We start from the raw sequence: 23955 nt of genomic DNA, 5'->3' as shown, positions 1-23955 counted from the left end.
TCCTATTAAGAACGAGAAAATGCCAGAAATATAAACATTACATTGTTAAAAACAGCATAGACACCTTAGATTTCTCTAAATCTTATGAGTAGCTCACACTCACTTTGCTCAGTGATAAGTACCCCAAGTTTGAATAGCCATGGTTTAAAAAAAAGGGGGGGTCATGCTCACAAATCAGAGCCTAGAACCAAATTTTCCTTAATAATCTTTGTCCAATTCCTTCAAACAGTACAGCATTATAAAACATAATACATAAATTGTAGGCAATATCCTAATACATAAAATACATAGCCACAGACCATATTAAATTCAAGGTTTCAAAGCACAGATCTCTGCCTTTCAAATGATCATTTTTGCACAGAAGCATTCTACCATCCACTTTGCAATTCTACTTGACACCTCCTACTATGTTCGTGGCATTTCTGTTATAAGCTAGCCACCTAACAGACATGTATTAAACACCATAATGTACTTAGGTTCTGGGAACATAAAGATGAAAAAAAATGTTGCTTCACTTCTAAAGGTGCTTAGAGTCTTAAAAGGGAAAAGTAAAACAAGTGAATAATAGCACCATCACCAAAATGGAAAGTGATAAACGATCTAATACAAGAGTACAAGGAAGGAAGAAATCACCAAGGGGCAGGAGAAGGATACTCAGTGGTGAGATTTAAATCTTTAAGTACAACTAGCAGTTTCTGAGAGGAGGTTTCACAGAAAAGCTCAGCAAAGCAGAATATGAAGAAATACACAGTGAGCAAAAGTAGGTTTATAGTTGTTAACATAGAAAATACTACAATAACAGTAATACAAGAATAAACTGTTTCGTGTACTCACAACTATAAACTTCCTTTTGCCTCACCCTGTATAGTGTTGAGTGAAGCCATTCATTCTAGTAACCCTACTTCTCTAAACGTTCTTCAATTTTCACCATTTCACACAGTACCTGATGTCTGTGTTTTACTGGTATGTTCTCCTCCATCTTGCCAATAAAACTGCTCCAAGGCTCCACCATTAGTCCACTGCCCTGCTCACAAGTTCTCATCTACTCTGAGAGCTTTAATCACCAACAAAAGTTTCCTGATCTGAACCTGCAGTCACACTTCTGAGCTTTATCCCTGTGGTCTCTTAGTTGGTAGTTCCACTATTTACCTGATTAGCTTGGCTAGATGGTTCCTCCTCCCTTACATATTTCTCAAATCTTTTTCATTCTCTTTTCTTACTCCCTTACTGCTATTCTCATTGCTTGCTGGAATAGCTTTCTTATTGAGACTTAATCCCGTATATCTATCATTCAGAGACCAACCAGTGCCATATTTTTCTTCTCTGGCTGTCCCTTTGAAAAATTAACTTCCAGTCCGGCTGGTGTGGCTCAGTGGTTGAGCATCAACCCATGCACCAAGAGTCACCGGTTCGATTCCAAGTCAGGACACATGCCCAGGTTGTGGGCCCGATCCCCAATGGGGGGCATACAGGAGGTGGCCAATCAATGTTCTCTCTCTCTCCCCCCCTCACTTCCTCTCTCTCTCTAAAATCAATGAAGGAAAAAATATTATAAAACAAATAAAAAAATAAATTTACTTCCAAAGTTTTATTCCTGCCATTTCTTTGACAGCTCATTTTTAGACCACCTTCTCTATTCACTCCATTAACTTTCCATCGCCACTACTCACGACTTATTAGAAACTATGGGCAATGACTCCAATCTGTCTTTAGCCCAGAGGGTCCATTATCAGTATACCCAAAGGCATCCCGTCTATCTGAAAGTCAACTTCAGCAGCTTGAAATCATCATGTCTTCAATTATACATTATTCTACATCCCTCCCATTCTTATTTGATGTCATTAGTACACATCATTATCTTTGCCTATATTATTGACACAACACCCCTAATCTGTGCTCTGGTCTCCAAATTTTGTCACTTTCAAAAAGCCACCAAGTGATTTATCAAAATATAAATTTGACCATATCATTCCTCTGCTTAAAATAATGGCTCATTTACAGTTCATTAATACATATGTGCTTCCTTTATGTATAACAATTCAATGCCTGACTCAAAGTTTTATTTTCCCATCAATTCAGAATTAATTTATTTCTTGCCTGTATAAGGTCTTATTACTTTTTTATTTTAGGGGAGGAGGTGTGTCAGGTGAAAAGAGAAAGATAATACAGAATGAAGATTTTGAAATCTTATTCCCGTGGAGACGTCCAGATATATGGCTTACCCTCTGTGTTCAGACAGGGGTTGAAGCTAATAACTCCAGAGCTTGTCATTGCAGACATAAAGTTACACATGTAATTCCTAACATACTCATATGTTTCATTTAGTATTCGTGTCACCATATATTGTACCAAATAGCAAAAAGTCATTTAAAGATGCGAGGCTTTAATAACTCTTTAAAATCTGAACAGAAAAAAACTCAACCTAACTCCATTTTTCTAGCTACCTCAAGTCAGAATTTCTTCGCTCATGATTCACTAATTAACTACCATTGCTATCTCTGGCAGATAGCATACAGGTCTTGGTATCGCCATTAACATTCAGCAATAGCCGTTTCATAAAGCAAGACTGTCTACCTCTTAATAAAACCTTCCCTGGAAATGACCACTAGCCATCCTCGCTTTTACTAAGAGAAAAACAGACAATATTTTATTCTGTGTAGAGGTTTAAGAAGGACTGCCCCATTCTAAGACCTTTCAACATTTTTAATAGTCAACTTTGAAAATGATCATGAAGAGCAAGAAGTTTCTGGTATAAATGCATACAAAGAAGAGATAAAGTATTAATTCACAGACTATACTGAGAAAACATACAAATCCAGCCCCAAGTAAGTCATTTAACCTCAATATAGCTTTAAAAAGTTAAAATATATGAGAAAATGTTCATCCTGAAACATTTAAAATATTCAGGTTTTTCTTAGTGGTTTTACAGAGAATAAATGAAAATGTTCTACTAACATAATGAGCAAAATTATTCCAAACAACCATTAACGTACCTGGTTTCTCAGACATACAGGACACACATTTATTGTCTTCTGGATTATTAGAAACACAGCATACTGGACACTCCCACGATCTCTTGGGCTTTGTAAATTTATCTGCAAATCCTAAGGCACCAGTGGTCACAGTACAGCTGGAAGATGAAGCAGCCACGGTGACAGCATTCTCTGAAGCCACTGGCAAAGTAAGGACTCGCTTAACACCAGTTCCAGGTTTCGGTGTTTCACAAGCTACGCACTTTATCGCTTCTGGTTTATTTTGCACTAAACAGGTATCACAATCCCAAGTTCCTACTGCTGGTTTAAATTTGTCTCCAAAACCTGTCCCTGATGTGGAAAGAGTTGGTTTGCCACTTTTACTTGGTGTCCCAACTCCAGTCTGTTTAGCAGTATCTCTTGGTGGCAATTTTGTTGCTTGACAGGCTATACACTTGCTGTCTGTAACTTTGTTTTGGAGTAGACAAGTATCACACTGCCATGACGATCCAGCTTTTAAACTTTCCCCCAACCCGATTCCACTAGAAGAAAAGCTACTTATTGCTGGTCTTGTATAAACTACCGGGCTTGTGGTGATAGGATCAGCAGCAAGAGAATCTGCCTTCGGTGATGTGAAACCTACAGGATGAGGGGAATTGAAAAAAGTTAGAAAAGGTTTTCTAATCAAACCATTAACTGAAATATTATTACTGGAAGAAAACACATTTGCCTTATTGCTGAGCTACTACAGTCCAAGATGGACTACTTAAGAGGTGATTTTCACCTAAGCACTATTAATTAGTCACATAAATAATAAGTGACACTTAGAACTAGTTCAAATTCTACAAAAGGTTTAATTTGTAATATGTCACCTTCTTCCTCTAGGAATTTCTGTTTATTATAAATCAACCAATGCCTAATTTAAGGCTTTAATTATAGTAATTCACTGATCTATACTATTGTCATCAATGTCTTGCTACAATCCACATTCCTGCAACACTGACCTACAGTATATTCATAGCTACCTTCCCTCATTTGTCTCTTTTAAGTGTTCCCTTGGCTATACTAAATGACTTCAATCTAGTTTTTTTAATTTTGTCCAGTCATAATCCACTACTGTGATTGTCTACTTTCGGTAAAAACCAGCTGAGCTGTGTAGGTATGCTCCAAAGTACAACAGAGTGGTAAGAATTATTTTTAATTATACTAAACTCATACAGAGCTTTAAAATAGCAACAGCTCAATGACAAATTCCAACAGAGAGGTATCAAACCATCTGGTAAGGCCTGGAAATATAAATATTATTAAGATCCAGTCAATCCTAATGGACTACAAGCTCATGCTACTCACAGGCCCATGCAAACTTACCAAACACTATTTCGAACAAAATTGCTTCAAATATCTCTCCAACATAACCTCAGGGTCTTTCACATTGTAAGAATACCTTTGTGTGACCACTGAAAGTATATTTAGATAACTAAGGTATTCGTGTAGAACCATGGAATAATAATAAGAAAAAGTCTCTGTGCTACCTAAACTGCTGCCATGAAACTGATTCCCTAAAACTACACTTTATTTGTGGGAATGATGTTTCAATTCTTCATTTTGAACCAATTAATTTTTTATTTTACTCATACCAATAAACCCAGTGATGCTGCTTCTCCAGCCTTCAGTACCAAAGGAAAAGAAAAATTGAAGGGGAAGAAGATATAGAAGGTTTTTAAGATTTTCTAGTGCTACCAAGAAATAATTCAGCCTACAGCTATTTTTAGCATAATGGCTAAACAATCCCACATATCTCAGTTACTCCCACTGGTCAATATTTTGTTAATGATTAATGAGTTACTAAGGTTGGCAAAATTTTAACAGTAACCATCTTTAGTATTACAGATTTCTATTACTTCCACTTTTTCACATTTTCCTTATTTCTCCTTCAAAAGAACATATGATCTCCAAATGTTTGCTATTTCAAAAAATTTATAAGGGGGGAGGTGTGGCCATTACGAATGCAAAGTGTAGCTTATATGAAGATAAACTACATGAAATTGATGCTTACCTACCCTTGGTTAATTCTAGTACAAGCATTCTGGAGTTCTGCCATAACTATGTAAAAATCATCTAAATTATTGAGACTCCTGAAGGCAGTATACTCATCTATAAAATGAGACTACTAACCAAAAAAACCTAACCCTTCTAAAGTTTGTTACAGAAGTCAATCTTATTTTGAAATTCCTATTCAATCATACATGAACACTTCTGCTGAGTCTAATTCTTTCTGAGCTACTAGATTATTTTATAAACACTTTTATATTCTTATAGTAACATAACAATTGAACTTCTGGCTATTCTCTTTGATTTGCAAACTGAAAATTTATTCTTATTTGAGTTTTCTAGTCAGTGCCTTCAAATTATTACCTATTAACTTTTATACCTTGTTTCAAGCGAGCAGTCTCTTAATATGTTAGAATCAGCACGTTTGTTGGCCTTGTTGTGTGTGTGTGTGTGTGTGTGTACCACAAATGAGGAATAATCTGAGAACAACAAGGCAGTTTCAACACTGGTGAGAAAGAAATGCCCAACTATACCATCAAGTTTATTTCCTTTTATTCAATATTGGCCTATCTCTATTAAGAGGCAATTCATTTTCTCCTTCTATACTTTCCTGTTAGAAACTTCATTCTAGTACAAAGTCCTTGAATTCTAAAGAAATAAGTAGTTTCTAAGATCTTTCCCCTAATAAAAGAATTAACATTTGATTACATCTACACTCAGAAGTCAATCTCCTATCAAATTAGTAATAATTCTCTTAAAGCCTAAAGTATATCACAAATGACATTAAAATAAGACCATGAGTTTATAATTAAAATTTTAGACTAATTCAAGGGCAGCTATTTATCTTACCGGGGTTTTTCAAAACATCTAGGACACTTCCTTCTTTCAGGGTCTTTGCAGGTCTAAAAGGGCCCTCACAGTCTTCATCTGGCTTCTTACAGCTTGCACTGTTCATTGCAGTGATATCTTGAGCTGTAATTTTTAAAATTATAATAGATATTATGCCAAGAAAAGCACTAGACTCAAATTAAATGTATTAAAAAGATCTTTCAAAGACAATTTGGATCTACTCCTAAAATGTTATTTTAAAACTCTAAAATTCAAAGATAATGAACAAATTATTTAACAGTACAAGGTTGTTTCATTATAAGGAAGTAAAAATACTATTTCCTACAAATGGGCAAAAAATATAAACTACAATTATTACCCAATGAATTCACTGGTAATCAAGAAAATCAAGTTGAAACATGGAAGATGGTAGGACAAGTTGCTACTCTTCATGAAATATATAATTAATTACAAAGCAGTTTACAATATTGATTTTTTTGAAAACCTTTAATATTCAACTGAGCCAGTTATTTCATTTTGAGAAATTCACCTATAATTAAGAATATCCTTCAGTTATAACATGGAAAACCTGGATGATGAATGCTCAATAAGGGGCTGATACATAAATTACAGAATGCTATCATGAGGAAATGCTACACAGCTACAAAAAAAGAAATCATTCTTAAAAGCACAGTTATGGGTAAAAACAGGTTAGAAATTCCAAAAGATTCTGAATGTTTACATCTAAAGAGTAATGGTGGCCGCTAGTGATGAGTAACTTTTATTTATTGCTTTTACTTTTTATATTTTCCAAACTTTCTAAAACAAACATATCCTTTTACTTAAGAGATCTATATTTTCAGTATGATAAGAGTTCAGTGGTTATATTTTTAAGGGGGAAGTTTCTGCTTACAGATAAAATATGTGTGGAATTGTTTCAAAATAACCTGATAGGTGTGTTTGTATGTGTAAGAAGGGAAGGAGGGAGGAAGAAAGTGAGGGACCCACAAGATTGGTCATAAAATGGTAAATGTTGAAGCTGGGTAAAGAGTATTTGGGGATTCAGGCCCGGCCAGTATGGCTCTGTGGTTGAACATCAACCCATGCACCAAGAGGTTACTGGTTTGATTCCTGGTCAGGGCACATGCCCAGGTTGTGGGCTCAATGCCCAGTGGGGGTCATGCAGGAGGTGGCCAACTCATGTTCTCTCTCATCGATGTTTCTATCTCTTCTTCTTCCTTCCTCTCTCTCTGTAATATCAATAAAAGGAAAAAAAAAAAAAAAAAGAGTATTTGGGGATTCAGTCTACCATTCCACTTTGAAGAATGTTTAAAATTTTCTATAATAAAATATAACCAGCTTTTTCTTCTTGAATGTTTACCAAGTAAAAGGCAGTTTTAAAAATCCTGCCTACCCCTATACCTCACACCATAAACAAAACTGAATTCAAAATGGATCAATGATCTAAATATAAGAAAATTGTAATACTCTTAGAAGAAAACCTAGGATGTCTATCTTCATGACCATGGATTTGGCGATAGATGCTTAGATGACACCAAAAGCACAAGAAAAAAATTTGAACTTCACCAAAATTAAAAATCTTTGTGCATCTAAGGACATTATCAAGAAAGTGTGAAAAGATAATCCACTGAATTGGAGAAATTACTTACAAATCATATCTGATAAAGATACAGTATCCAAACTATATAAAAATGCTTACATCAGAGCAACAAAGAGACAAACCAATTTTAAAATGGGTAAGAGCTGAATAGACATTTCTCCCAAGAAGATATATAAAAGGCCAAGGAGTACACAAAGAGGGTCAACACTTTTAATCACTAAGGAAATGCAAATGGTGGCTATAATTACTTTTAAAAAGTAGTAAGTGTGTGAAAATGTGAAGAAATTTGAACCCTAATATACTGCTAGTGGGAATATGAAATGAACCAGCTGACAAAAACAACTTTGTGGTTCCTCAAAAGACTATTTGACCCATCAATTCCATTCCTAGGTATATACCCTAAAACAATGAAACCAGTATTCAAACAAATACACATACATGCATATTCACAGCAGCTCTATCCACAATAGCCAAAAGGAAGAGCCCTAATGTCCATCAATGGATGAACAGAAAAATGAACAAATAAAACAGAAACAAACTCATAGATATAGAGAACATTTTGATGGTTGCCAGATGGGAGGGGAGTGGGGGGATGGGTGAAAAAGGGGTAGGGATTAGTATAAATTGGTAGAAATAAAATAGTCACAGAAAGGTCAAGTATAGCATAGAGAATGCAGTTAATCATACTGTAATAACTAAGTATGGTGTCAGATGGGTACTAGAGATTTATCGAGGTGATCACTTCATAAATTATATAAATGTCTAATTACTATGTTTGTACACCTGAAACGAATATATTGTATGTCAACAGCAATCGAAAAATATTTTAAATCTTATTATACATCATTTTCTCTCAATTATATCCATTTCTTTTCTTCTTCTTCTTCTTTTAATCCTCACTTGAGGATATATTTTCATTGCTTGTTAGAGAAAGAGGAAGGGGGAGGGAGGAAGACAGGGAGAGAAACATCGATGTCAGACACACTGGTCAGTTGCCTCTCATATGTGCCCTGACAGGAAATCGAACCTGCAATCTTTCGGGGTATGGGATGATGCTCCAACAAACTGAACCACTTGGCCAGGGCCATGCCCATTTCTTGAGTTCAAAAATTATGTATTACTATTTGCAGAAGCCAGCATAAGCCTGACACACAAAAATGCTGTGAACTGAACAGTAAACCTAAAGAAGGAATCCACTGCAATTATAATGTAGACAACCCTTCAATTTCTTATAACACTTCATTAATAATATACTTATTTTGACAGAACAAAGACAGTAGATAAATTTGCTATTGTGACTATCACCCTCATAATCAAACTATAACATTTATGTTTAGCAAGCCAAGTATCTCTGAGGATAATTACTTAAAAACATTGTCAAAAGGTTGATATCAGCCCTGGCCAGGTGGCTCAGTTGGTTAGAGCATCGTCCCATACACCAAAAGATTTCAGGTTTGATTCAGGATTGATATCTGTCTGCCCCCCGCCTTCCTCTCTCTCTAAAAATCAATGAAAACGTATCCTTGGGTGAGGATTAAAAAACAGAAACAAAAAAAGGTTGATATTAGCTCGTTTGCTTTTCAGAGTAAATTTTTTTTTTAATTAATTTTTTTATTAATTTTTTTGTTACAGATGTTTTTCCTTTTTTACCCCATTGGCAACCCACACCCACCCCGTCCCCGGCTTTGTTGTCCATGTCTATTGGTCATGTATACATGCATATAAGTTCTGTGGTTTACTCTTCCCACCCCCCACCCCCTCTTCTGAGGGATGTCAGTCTGTGCTCTACTTCCATGTTTCTGGGTCTACCGTATTCCTCAGACTGTTATGTTCATTATATTCCATATATAAGTGAGATCATGTGGTATTTGTCTTTTTCTGCTTGGCTTATTTCACTGAGGATAATACTTTCCAGGTCCCTCCATGTCATCTCAAAGGATAAGAGATCTTTCTTTCTTACAGCTGCATAGTACTTCATTGTGTATATGTACCACTGCTTTTTTTATCCATTCTTCTACTGCTTTTCAGAGTAAATTTCATTCAAATGAAAACATGTGTAAGAACTGACATAGGTAAAAGAATTTGAAGTATTTTTTTTTTATCCTCACCCGAGGACATTTTTTCCATTTTTTTGTTCAAGTAGAGTGGGAGGGAAAAGAGAGGGAGAGAAAGAGAGAGAGAGAGAGAGAGAGGGAGAGAGGGAGAGAGGGGGAGAGAGGGGGAGAGAGAGAGAGAGAGAGAGAGAGAGAGAGAGAGAAACTTTGATGTGAAAGGGACACATCGAGTGGCTGCCACCCGCACGACCAACCAAGGCCGGGGATAAACTGCAACCAAGGTACATGCCCCTGGCGGGAACCGAACCCAGGTCTCTCGGGACCACAGGCCGATGCTCCAACTCCTGAGCCAAACCGGCCAGGGTAAGAATTTGAAGTATTAATCTAATGTATGCAACTACTTTTATGTAAAAATTTATGATAAGGTTTTACTTACCTGAACTACTTGTAATTGGTTCTGAAATACTACTAGAGCCAGAAAGTTCTGCTGTTTTTGCAACGGGCACACTAAATGTAAATCCAATCTGTAAAGAGAAAAGCTATCCTTTAAGTGTCAAATTAGTTTTAAACAAATATCAAATTATAGTTTTATTGTATTCCAAATGAAAAAAACATATTAAATTTCAGTTATTCTAAGACAGTTTTTCATATTTTATAATCTTTAAAATTGGGATGCTGCTTCTAACAAATGGTGGGTCATACTTTAACAGCAGCATTTTTCACTTCTAAGGCACTTTTTTCTTTCAAAGCAGAACATAAATAATATGTTCATAATGCCAAAGTCTGGGTTTCTAAATGTCATTTTCTAATAAAAAATCTTGTTTTTGGACATTGGATAGATTCCAGGCATGCAGCTGGGAAACTACAAATGATCTAGGACATCTACTTGACAGAAAACAAGAGCAGTAAAAAACACAAAGAGCAACACGTTAAAATGATACACGAGGAGTGGGGCAACTTAAATACTAAACTTATTATTTATTCTTATCCAAAATATTGAATATTGATTTCTATTATAAAGAAACAAATACATATTGTGAAACAAAAATCTAAAACTTATCGTGTAAGATATAATTCAAGAAATAATACATTTGCATTGATTTAATTAATTAGGCCCCAATCTTAATTGGATCTAGGACCAAGAGAAACAAAACAGCAATTAAAGGACAGTCTGGAACCCTGGCCAGTTTGGCTCAGCAGTTAGAGCATCGGCCCGCAGACCAGAGAGACCCGGGTTCAGTTCCCACTAGAAGCACGTACCCGGGTTGCAGTTTGTCACCAGCCCCGGTTGATGTCGTATGGGTGGCAACTAGTTGATGTTTCTCTCTCCTTCTCTCTCCCTCCCTCCCTCCCTCCTGCTCCATCTAAAGATAAATGCAAAAATGTCTTTGGGTGAGGATTAAAAAAAAAAAAAAAGGACAGTCCGGGGCATCTGAATCTGAACTATGTTGTTATTATATTATGTTAAATTTTGTGGGTATAACAACTGTACTGTGAATATGCAAAGGAATGTCCTTTCACTTAGGGGATACATGGAAAGTATTAAGGACATTAAGATGTATCTTAACTTTTTTTGTTAATCCTCATCCTAGAATATTTTTCCATTGATCTAGAGATAAAGTGGGAGGGAGGGAGGAAACATCGATGTGAGAGAGAGACATAGATTGGTTGCTTCCCACATGACTCTGACCAGGCCTGGGGATGGAACCTGCAATCCACCTTGACTGGGAATCAAACCTCAGACCCTTTGGTCTGTAGGCCATGCTCTAACCACTGAGCTAAAATAGCCAGGGTTACATCTTAACTTTCAAATGGTACCTGAGAAAATGCATATGTGCGTGTGCATGCGCATGTACAGAGACATACAGTGAAAATGCACAGATGTTCACTCATTTAAGTTTTCTGTACATTGTAATTTTTTTAACTTGAGAAGAAAAATAATGGTATTTCTTATCATCAATGGCATCTTAGATTTGATAAAAATACAGTATGTCTTTGAAATCAAATAAATAAGAAATATTCCTTGGTTGCTACTTACAGATGATGGAGGTAGTACATCTGCCTCAGTAGATTTTACAATTGGAGATGAAAATCTAAACATGGGACTGTTGGTGTTATTTGAAGAGGTCATTTGTACCTGGTTTTCCAAAATATTAAAAAATTACAGAAAGAGATTGTTAGAAAAAGAAATTGACAATAAGACAGATTAAGCAAATTAATCATTACAAAGAAGCCAAAAGCAAATGTTTCCCCTTTTAGATCTAAAAACACTTTTTAACCTCCAAAAAATACTTAATAGTAGCTGCTATAAAATCTGGCTTTTCTGCTTGTAGTGTATAGGAGTATATACTATTTTAGACATGGACATTTGTCTAAAGAAGAAAAATAACATCCACAAAGCATATATTCAGAAAAAAATTTTAAAGTAGAAGTTTCGAAAAAATAAAAGCCAAAACAAAAGCATAAAAATTTTAGGAGCAGATTAAAAATATCAATCCCATTTGAAAAATAAAAATATAAATCTATTCTTACACACACACAAATACCTTAATTGAAAACAAACACAACCATCTCTTTCTTTAATGCACTGCATAAACATATCCCATTATAATGTGCATTTTTTTTAAAAGCAAAATATATTTTTATTTTTATTTTTACTCTAAGTTATTGATTTCAATAGTGAAAAATTAACCACTGCTTTAAACTGGTTAGATTTTTTAAAATAAACAATTAGAAAAATAAAATATCATCTCTATGTACAATGGCTTTGTACCTTATTTGTTAATGACTGTACAGGACTAACTGGTGATGGAGAAGTGATCACAGAAGAACTAAAATTGAAGGTAGGCAGTGAAGAACTGGTGATGGGTAGAGAGATATTCGGTAATACTGGTACTTCCATTTCCTAAAACACAGTAAGTTTTATAATGATATAGTTCATCTTTCATGTCATTCTTTTATCTGTTCTTATTTTCAGGTAGAATTTATATAGCTACAGGTAAAATTAGAATAAAAAGAAGGTAGCACCATGTGGTGTTAACAATGTGAGCTCTTGAATCAAACAAACTAAACAAGAGTTGATCCCAGCCACCAGCCAGTCATGTACTCTGTGAACCTAATTGCTCTAAATACCAATTTCCTAATATGTGAAAAGGAGGGGAAAAATACCAAGATTGTGATATTAATATGAAACATAAAGTTACATATGGTCTTGGCATGTAAAGCAAGCATTTAATAAATGTCAGTACTAATGACTTTGGTGGACAGCATTGGCTTTTTAACTCAATATAGCAAAGGCCACCCCAAGTCTCAAATGACTCACATTTAGAACAAACAAAGAGTTCCATTTCTGCTAATGGTGGAGAAGGCTGTATCTCACCAAATGCTCTGACAGATAACAATTATAAACTCTGGACAAATTATTAAAAACTATCTGAAAACACTGGAAAGCAACCAAATACAAGCAGAAACTGGAGGGGATGAAACACTTGGAAGAAGAGCACTGAGTAAGCTTCCTGTTTTCTTTATGAGTTGGTATCAATGGACAGTTGAAATTTAGAGGGAAAACTGCAAATGCGTTGGTTAAGGAATCAGAGGACAGACAAGGTGATCACAGTTGCTAGAAAATGAGAGGCAATGCAGGATTGAAGAGCCACAGAAGGGGAGCCCCAAGTCAAACATATAAACTGTTCAAATCTCTGGCAGACCTGTAAAGTCCATGTGTGTAAGGCAGACATCAAGCAGCCAACTAAGACTAGAGCTTCACTGCCACCCACCACAGAGGAGACACAGTTTGAGTTCAGTAAGTTCTCTGTCAGCTAAAACAATCTGAATACTTCACAAGGACGGGGTTTATTATACATAAATCACACCTCAGTAAAGTCAAGCCCCACCTCCACCCAAAAAAGGAAAAATAGCGACACTTTCAGGTAAAAGAAAACTGAGATAACCCGTTGCCATAAAACCTGCTCTGCAAGTTCTTCAGAGTGAACAGAAATGATACTAAATGGAACTCAGATTTCTGGAAGAAATGGAGAATCTGGGAACAAACATTAAAAAAATTTTTTAAAAACCACAAATTCACACATTTTTCTTTTAATTTCTTTAACTGTGTAAAGCAAAAATTTATGTGATGAGTTTACAGCCTACTATCTAAATGTAACACAAATGACAACTATAGCATAAAATGCCAAATAAGAGAAGTGGTAAATCAAACTATAAAGTTGCAAGATAAGTTTTCACAGAAATGACACAATATTAATACAAAGTAGACGGTAAGAAGGATATATATCATAATCTCAAGAGGAACCACTAAGTAACATAAGAGACAGATACAAAGCAACAAGTAATTTAAACTGAATTCTAACAAAATACTCAATTAACCCAAAAGAAGGAGCTTTTGAAAAGAACAAGAAACAAAAAACAAATGGGAAAATTAGAAAACTAGGTTCTAATCCAACCATATCAATAATTACATTAATTATAAATAAACAATCCAATTAACAAGCAGAAACAAATGAAAAGGTAAGAATCAACTATGACTTAAAAATAAAAACACAGGTTGAAAGTAAATAGATGAAAAAAGATATAACCTGCGATTAGTAAACCTAAGAAAGCTTACTCTAACAACAGAGTTGCTGGTTATATTAATATCAAATAAAGTAGATTTTAAGACAAAAAATATTTTGAAAAAAAAAAATTTTAAGGATATTTAGTAATATTAAAAAAGGCACATTAATAAAAAGCCATAATAGATTTAAATGTATGCTTTAATAAGAGCCTCAAAATATATATGAAACAAAAACTGACATAATTAAAGGGGAAGAAATTCACCAAATAGAAGCTGACAATTTAAATTCCTATCTCTCAACAATTTTAGTAGACTAAACTTACCCCCTCACACACACAAAAATTCAGCAAGAACAAAAAAGATCTAGGAGATACTATGAGTCATTTTATCTGACTTCTGTTGAACACTATACCCAACAACTGCAGAATATACATTTTTCAAATTCATCAAGAAAACCATATGCTAAACTATAACAAAAGTCTCGATGCATTTCAAAACATTAAAATAATAATTAAAGACACTTCTAAATAATCTATGGGTTACATAAGAAATCAAAAGGAAAATTAAAAAGAACATAAAAGCACTACTATCTTCCAGAAGATAACATAGGAGAATTTCTTTGCAGCCTGGGGAGAAGTAAAGGTTTCTTAGGTACAAAGAACAGTAAAAATAACGGGGGAAAAATTAAGTAAATTCAGACTTCCTGTAAGAGAGGTATTATTCAAAGTATTTGGGTCCAGAATTCATAAAGAGTTCCTACAACTCTTTAAGACAAACCAATTTTAAAAAGGGCACAAGGTCTGAACAGAGGTCTCTCAAAGGAAGATAATACTAATTGCCAAGAAGGACATAAGAACACATTACTAGTCACAAGGAAAAGGCAAATTAAAATTACATTGATATACCACCATTCACAAAGCACAATGGTTACAACTTAAAAAAATGACACTCAACTACTAGTAAGGATGCACAGTAATAGAAAAGCCCACCCACTGCTGCTGAGAGTATAAAAGTTACTCCTACACTTGCCCCAATTTTTTAGGTATCTACCCCAAGAAAAATAAACACAGGTCTACAAAAAAGGTACAAGAATGTTCACATCAGCTTTATTCATAACAGCCAGACCCAAAAAAAAAAAAAAAAATACACACTGAATAACTGTATTGCAGTTTTAGAACAAGCAAAACCAATAAATAGGAAAAAATTAGAATAGTGAAGCTTCAGGACTAAGAGGCAATGAGTATTAACTGGGAAGGAGCATGAGTAAACTTTCTAGAGGACTGATACTGTTCAACACCTCAACAGGGGTTTGGGTTACATGGATGTAAACATTTGTCAAATTCATTAAAGAATTTTACATTTTACTACATGTAAATTCTCGCTAAATTAAAAAAAAACAAGTAGTTAACTCTAGTTCATGCAACGTATGCTTAAGAATTTGGGGGTAAAGTGTACTAACTTAAGTCTTAAACTTACTTTGAAATGTACCCCAAAAATAAGATGAGTATTTGCTAAAGCAAATACGGCAAAATGTTAGTATCTAAGTGCTAGGAATATGTGTGTTCACTGAACAATTAATTCTCTCAGCATTTCTTCTGTCTGAAACTTATAATCAAATGTGGGAGAACGGGAAGGAAAGAAATATAAGACACATTTGAGTATTTCTGTACAGATATTTCTTCCCATCTCCATCCTTACTCCTGTTTCCTTCCCTCCAGGGGTGGGGAACCTTTTTTCTGCCAAGGGCCATTTGGATATTTGTAACACCATCCCCGAGCCATACAAAACTATCAACTTAAAAATTAGCCTGCTATATTTGGTCAGGCTAATTTGTTGATGTGTGTGATGTTAACTAGTATTGATTTTGAGGGTCTTATACGGCCCTCAGGTCGGACGTATACCACCCCTGCTTTAGATCCTTTACAACACCTGGACACATCAGCTGAGTAACATGTATCTCATGCCAACTCATTAAGCCACACGGCTGTCCTTACTAGTTCTTTATATTATTGACCTTGAACCAATTTTAAATTTGATTCCTAGTCACCAAAATTTTGACCTGATTGATCAGAAGTGGGTCCCACAAATCTAGGAAAAAGGAAATCAAGAACTGTAACTGGATGCTTAGAGATGCCTCAAGTTGAACACAACCACCATCAAATCTGTCTTACTATATATTACCTTTGTAATACCTTTCCATGGGTTATCTCACATGAGGTATACACTTATTATTGTAGATGAGGAAACTGAGGCACAGAGATATATAGCCTAACATCATACAACTATTATTAAATGACAGACATCCTACAGATAAACGCTAAATATTTTTTCTTCTTCTTATCCCTATATTTAAAGGGAAGGAAGCTAATTCACAAGGAGGTTAATTTGATCAAAGTCATTCACACCAGTTAAGTGGCAGGACTGTACCTGACATGACAATATCAAGCAATTAAATCTCTCCAAACTCAATCGTACTATATAATACTAATCTATTTTTAAAAACACAGGGTAGGCAGAAAATTTGGAGAGGCCACCCATTAGTACTTCTTTCCTCAGAAATGTGGAGACTGTAACTCCAGTGGGGAACAGAGCTAGGGGCAGGAGGAGCTGGATGAGGCATCCTGGGATGTGAAGTTGGCAGTTGGCAGTTGGCCGGAATGGAGAAAGGGGCCCGCATGAGAGGGGAGGTGATAAAGAGGTCTAGGGAGTTAGATTTTCATAAAACTCCTAACAGTTACTATACCAGGTAATAAAAGCCAAAGTAAATAAATTAATTTTAACTACCCCTCCCAAAATGTCTCAATACAGCAAAGTCACACTAAACACAAATCTATAAAACAGCTACAATTAGGCTGCAGTATCAACCTGAGATTCAGCTAAATATCTTAGAAATTATACCTTTAAAAGTTCACAATGAAGGGAAATAAGTAAAATTCACAAATCTTTCATTTGGCAAACACCAAACCAAATTTTGTTTTCATACAGGAATAAACTTTAAAAAGATAGGGCAACAAATTTTACTGAGAAATATAAGAACTCATCTAAAGAACAAGTTTATGCTATATTAATCAGATATTAATCTCCTTATGTATATAAGGCAAGACAGCCCATTTCTAAATGCAATTAAATCTACATAAAGAGCTTTAATGACAAAAGAAAACTGGTTTTCTAAGAAAACTACAAAAATTTATATACTGTATAATTAATGGCATTCAAGGCTTTTTCTTTCAAGATGGTAGAATACATTAATACATTCCTTCTTTCCACAATACTCCAGCAGAGCCACAAGTCAAACCTAAGAGTAAAAACAGACCCTCAGGACCAGTAACTGAGCCAAGGCCCCTAACAAAAATATCACAAGACAGGCTATCTGGCAGAAAGTCCAAACTGCCAAAGAAGTCATGATTCGGGTGAACTGTGCCTCTGGAGAGAGGTACAACTACAAAACTGCTTAATAGGAAAAGGAGAAATAAAGAAAAATAAAAAAGATTCCTCACTCTTAAGTAAATCTGCGATGCAGGTTTTGCAATAAATATGAAGTTAATACTAATACATACAATAATTTCAATCAAAACATGATTTCACAGTCAACAGAAAAACAGAGAAGATCGCCCTGGTCGATTTGGCTCAGCGGTTAGAGCCTCAGCCTGCGGTCCAGAGAGACCCGGGTTCGGTTCCCGCTAAGGGCGCGTACCTTGGTTGCAGTTTGTCCCCGGCCCTGGTTGGGTCCTGCGGGTGGCAACCACTCGATGTGTCCCTTTCACGTCGATGTTTCTTTCTTTCTCTCTCTCTCTCTCCCTCCCTCCCTCCCTCCCTACAACTCTATCTGAACAAAAAATATGGAAAAATGTCCTCGGGTGAGGATTAAAAAAACAACAAACAAACCAGAGAAGATATCCTGTTTTTAAAAACATATGTGTGTGTGTGTATATATATGCACACACACACACACACTCCTGAAAAATTCATGAATCAAGAAAGTCACAAATGAAATTTTAATTTGAAGACAAATGACAAATGAAAGCACTATGTATCAAAACTTAAATGATCCAGCTAGGCTGAAATTCATTTATAAAAAGACTGAAATGAGACCTGAATTCAACTCAAAGCAGGTAGAAACAAATAGAGCAACCTATAGGAAAAAAATGTTAATTTAACCAATCTTCAATTAGTCTTTTCAAATGTTCATGTTCAGGATATATAAAGAACTCTTCCTAATGAAAGAAATAAGCCAGTAGAAAAGCAGATAAACAGAAAACCCAAGTCGCCAAGAAACTCACCAAAAGATACCCCCCCTTAGTAAACAACAATATGCAAAATAAAACTTAATGGCACACCACTTCACAGCCATTACATTGGTTAACATATTTAAATCAACAAAATCAAGTACTGATAAAGGATAAAGAAAAAGAAAAAGCAGATCTACCTACTGTCATGTGAAAGTGTTTAATTGTAAAACTATCCTGAAGAACAATGAGGCAATATCTAATACATTACAAGATGTGCATCATCCCCTGTAATCTAACAAGTCCATTCCTAGATAAAGAGCCTAGAGGAAATACTGCAGGTGTGCTGAGCAAGAAATGCATAAATACTCACCTCAGTATGTTTTAAGAATCAACCCAAATGTACCCTGCAGAATGGTTTGTGGTAAATATTCATACTGGATAAATATATGTTACAGTGAAATTAAATAACCTAGAGTTTCCTTTCACAACAATGATAAAAGTTCACAAACAACATGAAAAGGGCAAGCGAGATGAATACAAACCACATTAATTCATTTTATGTAAGTTTCAAACACTGTCAAAACCGAATTCCAATTATTTTATTAAAAGAATTATGGCTTTTTACCCTGGCCAGTTTTGCTAAGTAGTTAGAGCACTGGCCTTCAGGAATGAGTCCCAGGTTTGATTCCGTTCAAGGGCACATACCTCACTGCGGTTCATGCCCAGCCCTGGATGGGGTTGTGCGGGAGGGAACTAGTCGATGTGTCTCCCTCTCTCTCTTTCCCTCTCTCTCCCTCCCTCTCTCCCACTCTATCTGAAGATAAATGGAAAAATATCCTCGGGTGAGGATTAAAAAAAAAAAGAATTATGTCTTTTTAATGACATCCATTAAATGTTTAGTACTAAAGCTAGGTTTCTTTGTTGTCACAGTAAAGGTGGTTTAAAAAGCCTGGTAGTTTAAAACACATATTTTAAAGGAACTGTTTCAATGGAAGATTATTCTTGTGTTTGGTCTCCTTAAGCCCCAATCCTCCAGATATCCCCTCACCACAACACACCAGGGCTTTTAATAAACACCAAGAGTCTATAACCCTACCTCTTCCTCCAGAGGTTTAGTTGCCACAAAGCGTGTTCTCTCTCGTCTCATCTTGCCGCCTCCACTACCTACTCCCGAAGATACACCATTGGCTGCAGACATACTGAAATTTGGGTAAGAAAAACCACTAAGCGTAAAACAAAAAGAAAAAAAAAGAAAATTAAAACAAATGACATATTACTCTGGTCCATGACTTGTTAACTAACTGAATACCTAAATGTTATTCATTTATAATAAATAATAAACAAATAATAAATGTACAGCTGAATCTGATTTTAAAAGCTGATAGACATTTTTTGCGTAAAGTTCCTATTCTTAACTGTCTTACTCTTCAAAGAGGCACATGTAAATTACATATGAAACTTACAATTTACATATAAAGAAGTTTAGCTATGAGATGACGTAATTACCTTTCTCTTTCTCTATTTTGTCCTGGTGTCATACTTTTTTCATATCCAGTCTAGAAAAAAAAATGAAATCATATTTAAATGCTCACTTATTTAATTTTTTCCCATCACCATTTATCCCTGCTATACACTCTTCCACCTCCACACACATCCCCTCCCCGCCCGCAATCACACTGTTGTCCTTGTCCTCACCCGAGGTTATTTTTCCATTTTTTTGTACAGATAGCGTGGGAGGGAGAGAGAGGAAGGGAGAAAGAGAGAGAAACATCGACGTGAAGGGACACATCGAGTGGCTGCCACCCGCACGACCAACCAGGGCCGGGGACAAACTGCAACCGAAGTACGTGCCCTTAGCGGGAACCGAACCCGGGTCTCTCCGGACCGCAGGCCGACGCTCTAACCGCTGAGCCAAACTGGCCAGGGCAGTTGTCCTTGTCAATAAGGTCTTTCTTTTTCACCCAACCCTCCACCCCTGCCTAACCCCCTGGGATTTTTTCTTAATACTACCCTTCTATCTGTGAATGTTAATATTTGAAATCAGGAATTTGATGGTTATTAGTTAATAAATCCTAAAATTTGCAACTTAGAGCCTGCCTTCTGAATGGTAACCAAACGTTATTGTGATTATATTTAAACACATATATGTCACTGAACACAACTGTGTTTTTAACAAAATGGTGCTATACAAAGTTAATGCACTAACCACAAAAATACTTTCATTTTCTCTGTGGTTATGACATTAAATGTGCAGGCAAATTTATAAGGATATTCTTTTTGAAATGATTCTCTGAAACATAATCCCCTCCACGACCACTTCAAAATGCAACTAAATTATAGAACAATCAACCTAGATAACCATCTGAAGACTAGAATGAGACAGAGATGTCCACATTCACCACTCTTACTCAACATAGTACTTGAAGTCCTAGCCACATCAATCAGATAAGAAATAAAAGGCATCTAAATTGGATAGGAAGAAGTAAAACTGTCATTATTTGCCGATGACATGATACTACAGAGAACCCTAAAGATTCCACCAAAAATTACTAGAACTGATACATGAATTCAGAAAAGTAGCAGGATACAAAATAAATATTCAGAAATAGGTTACATTTGAATACAACAATAATGAAGTATCAGAAAGGGAAACTAAGAAAACAATCTCATTTACAATTGCATCAAAATAAAAATACTTAGGAATAAATTTAACCAAAGAAGCAAAAGACCTGTACTTGAAAAATTATAAGACACCGAAGAAAGAAACTGAAGATACAAATAAATGGAAGCATATACCGTGCTCATGGATAAGAAGAAATAACATTGTTAAAATATCCATACCATCCAAAACAATCTATAGATTTAATAAAATCTCTATCAGAATACCAATGGAGTTTTTCACAGAACTAGAATAATCAAAACACATATATGGAACCATAAAAGACCCCAAATACCCACAGCAATCTTGAGAAAAAAGAACGAAGTTAGAAGTATCATGCTACTTGATATCAAACTATATTACAAGGCTATCGTAATAAAAACAGACATGGAGATCAAGAACAGAATAGAGAGCCCAGAAATAAACTTATGCCTGTCCTGACTAGTATGGCTCAGCAGTTAGAGCATCAGCCTATGGACCAAAGAGTTGTGGGTTAAATTCCGGTCAAGGGCACGTACCTCGGTCTAAGTTCAATCCCTGGCCCTAGCTGAGTTTTGCAAGAGGCAACCAATCAACGTGTCTCTTGCATTGATGTTTCTTTCTTTCTCTCTCTCTCCCCCCTTCCCTCCTTCCCTCTCTATCTGAAAATCAATGAAAAAGTAGCCTTAGGTGAGAATTAAAAAAACAAAACTAAACAAAATATGCCTATATGGTCGATTAATATATAACAAGGAAGGCAAGAACACAATGAGGTAAAGAGCATCTATTCCTTTAACAGTGTTGGGGAAATTGGACAGATACGTGCAAATAAAATAAATAAAATTAGACCAACCTCTTACATCATACACAAGAATAAATTCAAAATGAATTAAAAACTTTAACTCAAAACCATAATAATCCTAGAAGAAAACCGACAATAATATCTCTGACATTTCTCTTAGCTATATTTTTTCCTGATATTATCTCCTCAGGAAAGGGAAACAAAAATAAGAATAAACAAATGGGACTAACATCAAACTAAAAAGTTTCTGCACAGAAAACTATCAATAAAGTGAAAAGACAACCTACTAAATGGAAGAAGGTATTCGCCAATGATACATCCCACAAGGGGTTAATATCCAAAATTAATAAAGAACTCATACAACTCAACACCAAAAAAACAAGCAATCTAATTAAAAAAGGGGCAGAGGACCTGAACAGACACCTCTCCAAAGAGGACATACATAGTAGGCCAATAGACACATGAAAAAATTCTCAATGTCACTACCCATCAGAGAAACACAAATTAAAACCACAATGAGATAACCATACCTCACACCTGTCAGAATGGCTATCATCAATAACTTAACAAACAAGTGTTGGCCAGGATGTGAAGAAAAGGGAACCCTTGTGTCCTGTTGGTAGGAATGCAGACTGGTATAGCCATTATGGAAAACAGTATGGAGGGTCCTCAAAAAATTAAAAATGAAACAGCCTTATGACCCCCCAGTGATTCCACCTCTAGGCATATACCTGAAGAAACCCAAAACACTAAATCAAAAGAAAACATGCACCCCTTGGCTCCTGCAGCATTATTTAAAATAGCCAACATATGGAAGCAACCCAAGCGCCCATCAACAGACAAGTAGATAAAGCTGTGATTCATACATACAATGAAATATTACTCAGCCATAAAAAAACAATGTAATCTTACCATTCGTATAGCATGATGAACCTAGAGAGGACTATGCTAAGTGAAATAAGTCATACAGAGAAAGACAAATACCATTCAATTTCACTTACACATGAAATTTAAAGAACAAAATAGAAAAAGACTCACAGATACCGAAAATAGGTTAATGGTTGCCAGAGGGGAAGGTGGTTGGGGGACTGGATGAAAAAGGTGAAAGGATTAAGAAGTACAAGTTGGTAGTTACAAAACAGTCATGGGGATGTCAATCATAACATAGGAAATATAGTCAATAATATTAAAATAACTATGTATGGTGCCAGAGGGGAATTTGAAATATCAGGGGGATCACTTTGTAAAGTATATAACTGTCTAACGACTGTGTTGTACACCTGAAACTAAAAAGTATTGAATGTAAACTGTAATTGAAAATGTTTAAAGTACTTAGAAATTGCATTCCAAAGCAATTAGAGATGAACAGATATGACGCCTGAAATTTATTTTCAGAGTCCAACAACACAAACAGATAAAGCAAATCCAGCAAAATTATTTAATCTAAACCATTAGCCCATAATATTATTTACTAGTAAACATTAACTTGGGATTTGATTAAGGTGCCAGCCATTTTAAAGCATTCCATTTCATAATCATCACTAATTCACATTATGTGCAATGGTAGAGTACTTGTATGTTACGTTATTTATTCTTATTCATTTTAATCAATATTCAAAGACTAGCAAAAATAAACACATACTCACACTGTGTTTTTTATCTATTCTTTGATTTGTCTTCCTTAATTCACCAGATGGGGTTAGAGATGGTTTAAAATAAGCAGTTCGATTTGCTGCTATGGATACCTGCTTTGGAGTCATGAGTCTCTGAACTGGGGGATACTGACAGACCACCTAATAGGTAAAAAAAAAAAAATCAAAGACAAAATTTCATTTTCACATATTATTGGTGATACATAGCTAAAAATTATTTGACAATAACTCATGTAACCTAGAGACTGAGGACTTCCCAGAGAAATATCCAATAAGTGCAAACAAATACTAAGAGGAAAACTGACAATAGTAGAACCAAGGGAGGGAGGGAGTGTGTGTGTGTGTGTGTGTGTGTGTGTGTATTTATACACCTATATATACATATATAATTCCAAAATGGTTTCAAAGACTATTTTATTCCAGACTTAATGACTTTTCACATACTGTACACACACAAAATGGTAATGATATTGAAAACTATTCCACAAAGCTAAGCTTTTACAGGATGAATTTCAAATATATAAACTAAAATGATTT

The 23955-nt window shown here is 35.3% G+C and overlaps 1 protein-coding gene across 4 annotated transcripts in view; it reads right to left on the bottom strand.

Annotated features, from left to right (window-relative positions):
• NUP153 (nucleoporin 153) overlaps positions 1 to 23955 on the bottom strand; it is a 75686-nt gene that overhangs the window by 12031 nt on the left and 39700 nt on the right. For 3 of the 4 annotated variants that reach the window (XM_036255443.1, XM_036255444.1, XM_036255442.1), the window contains exons 9-14: positions 23413 to 23559; positions 12301 to 12432; positions 11566 to 11664; positions 9964 to 10051; positions 5874 to 5996; positions 2994 to 3611 (exon numbers count right to left, since the gene is read on the bottom strand). In XM_036255443.1, the coding sequence (XP_036111336.1) occupies positions 2994 to 3611; positions 5874 to 5996; positions 9964 to 10051; positions 11566 to 11664; positions 12301 to 12432; positions 23413 to 23559 (1207 nt within the window). Of the gene's footprint in view, positions 1 to 2993; positions 3612 to 5873; positions 5997 to 9963; positions 10052 to 11565; positions 11665 to 12300; positions 12433 to 19422; positions 19550 to 19832; positions 19883 to 23412; positions 23560 to 23955 lie in introns of all 4 variants that reach the window. The other variant, XM_036255445.1, reaches the window with a different exon arrangement.

This window comes from Molossus molossus, unplaced genomic scaffold, assembly GCF_014108415.1.
Source record: "Molossus molossus isolate mMolMol1 unplaced genomic scaffold, mMolMol1.p scaffold_m16_p_12, whole genome shotgun sequence".
Lineage (NCBI taxonomy): Eukaryota > Metazoa > Chordata > Mammalia > Chiroptera > Molossidae > Molossus > Molossus molossus.
Note: the sequence above shows the minus strand (reverse complement) of the source record. Positions and strands in the feature narration are given on the sequence as shown.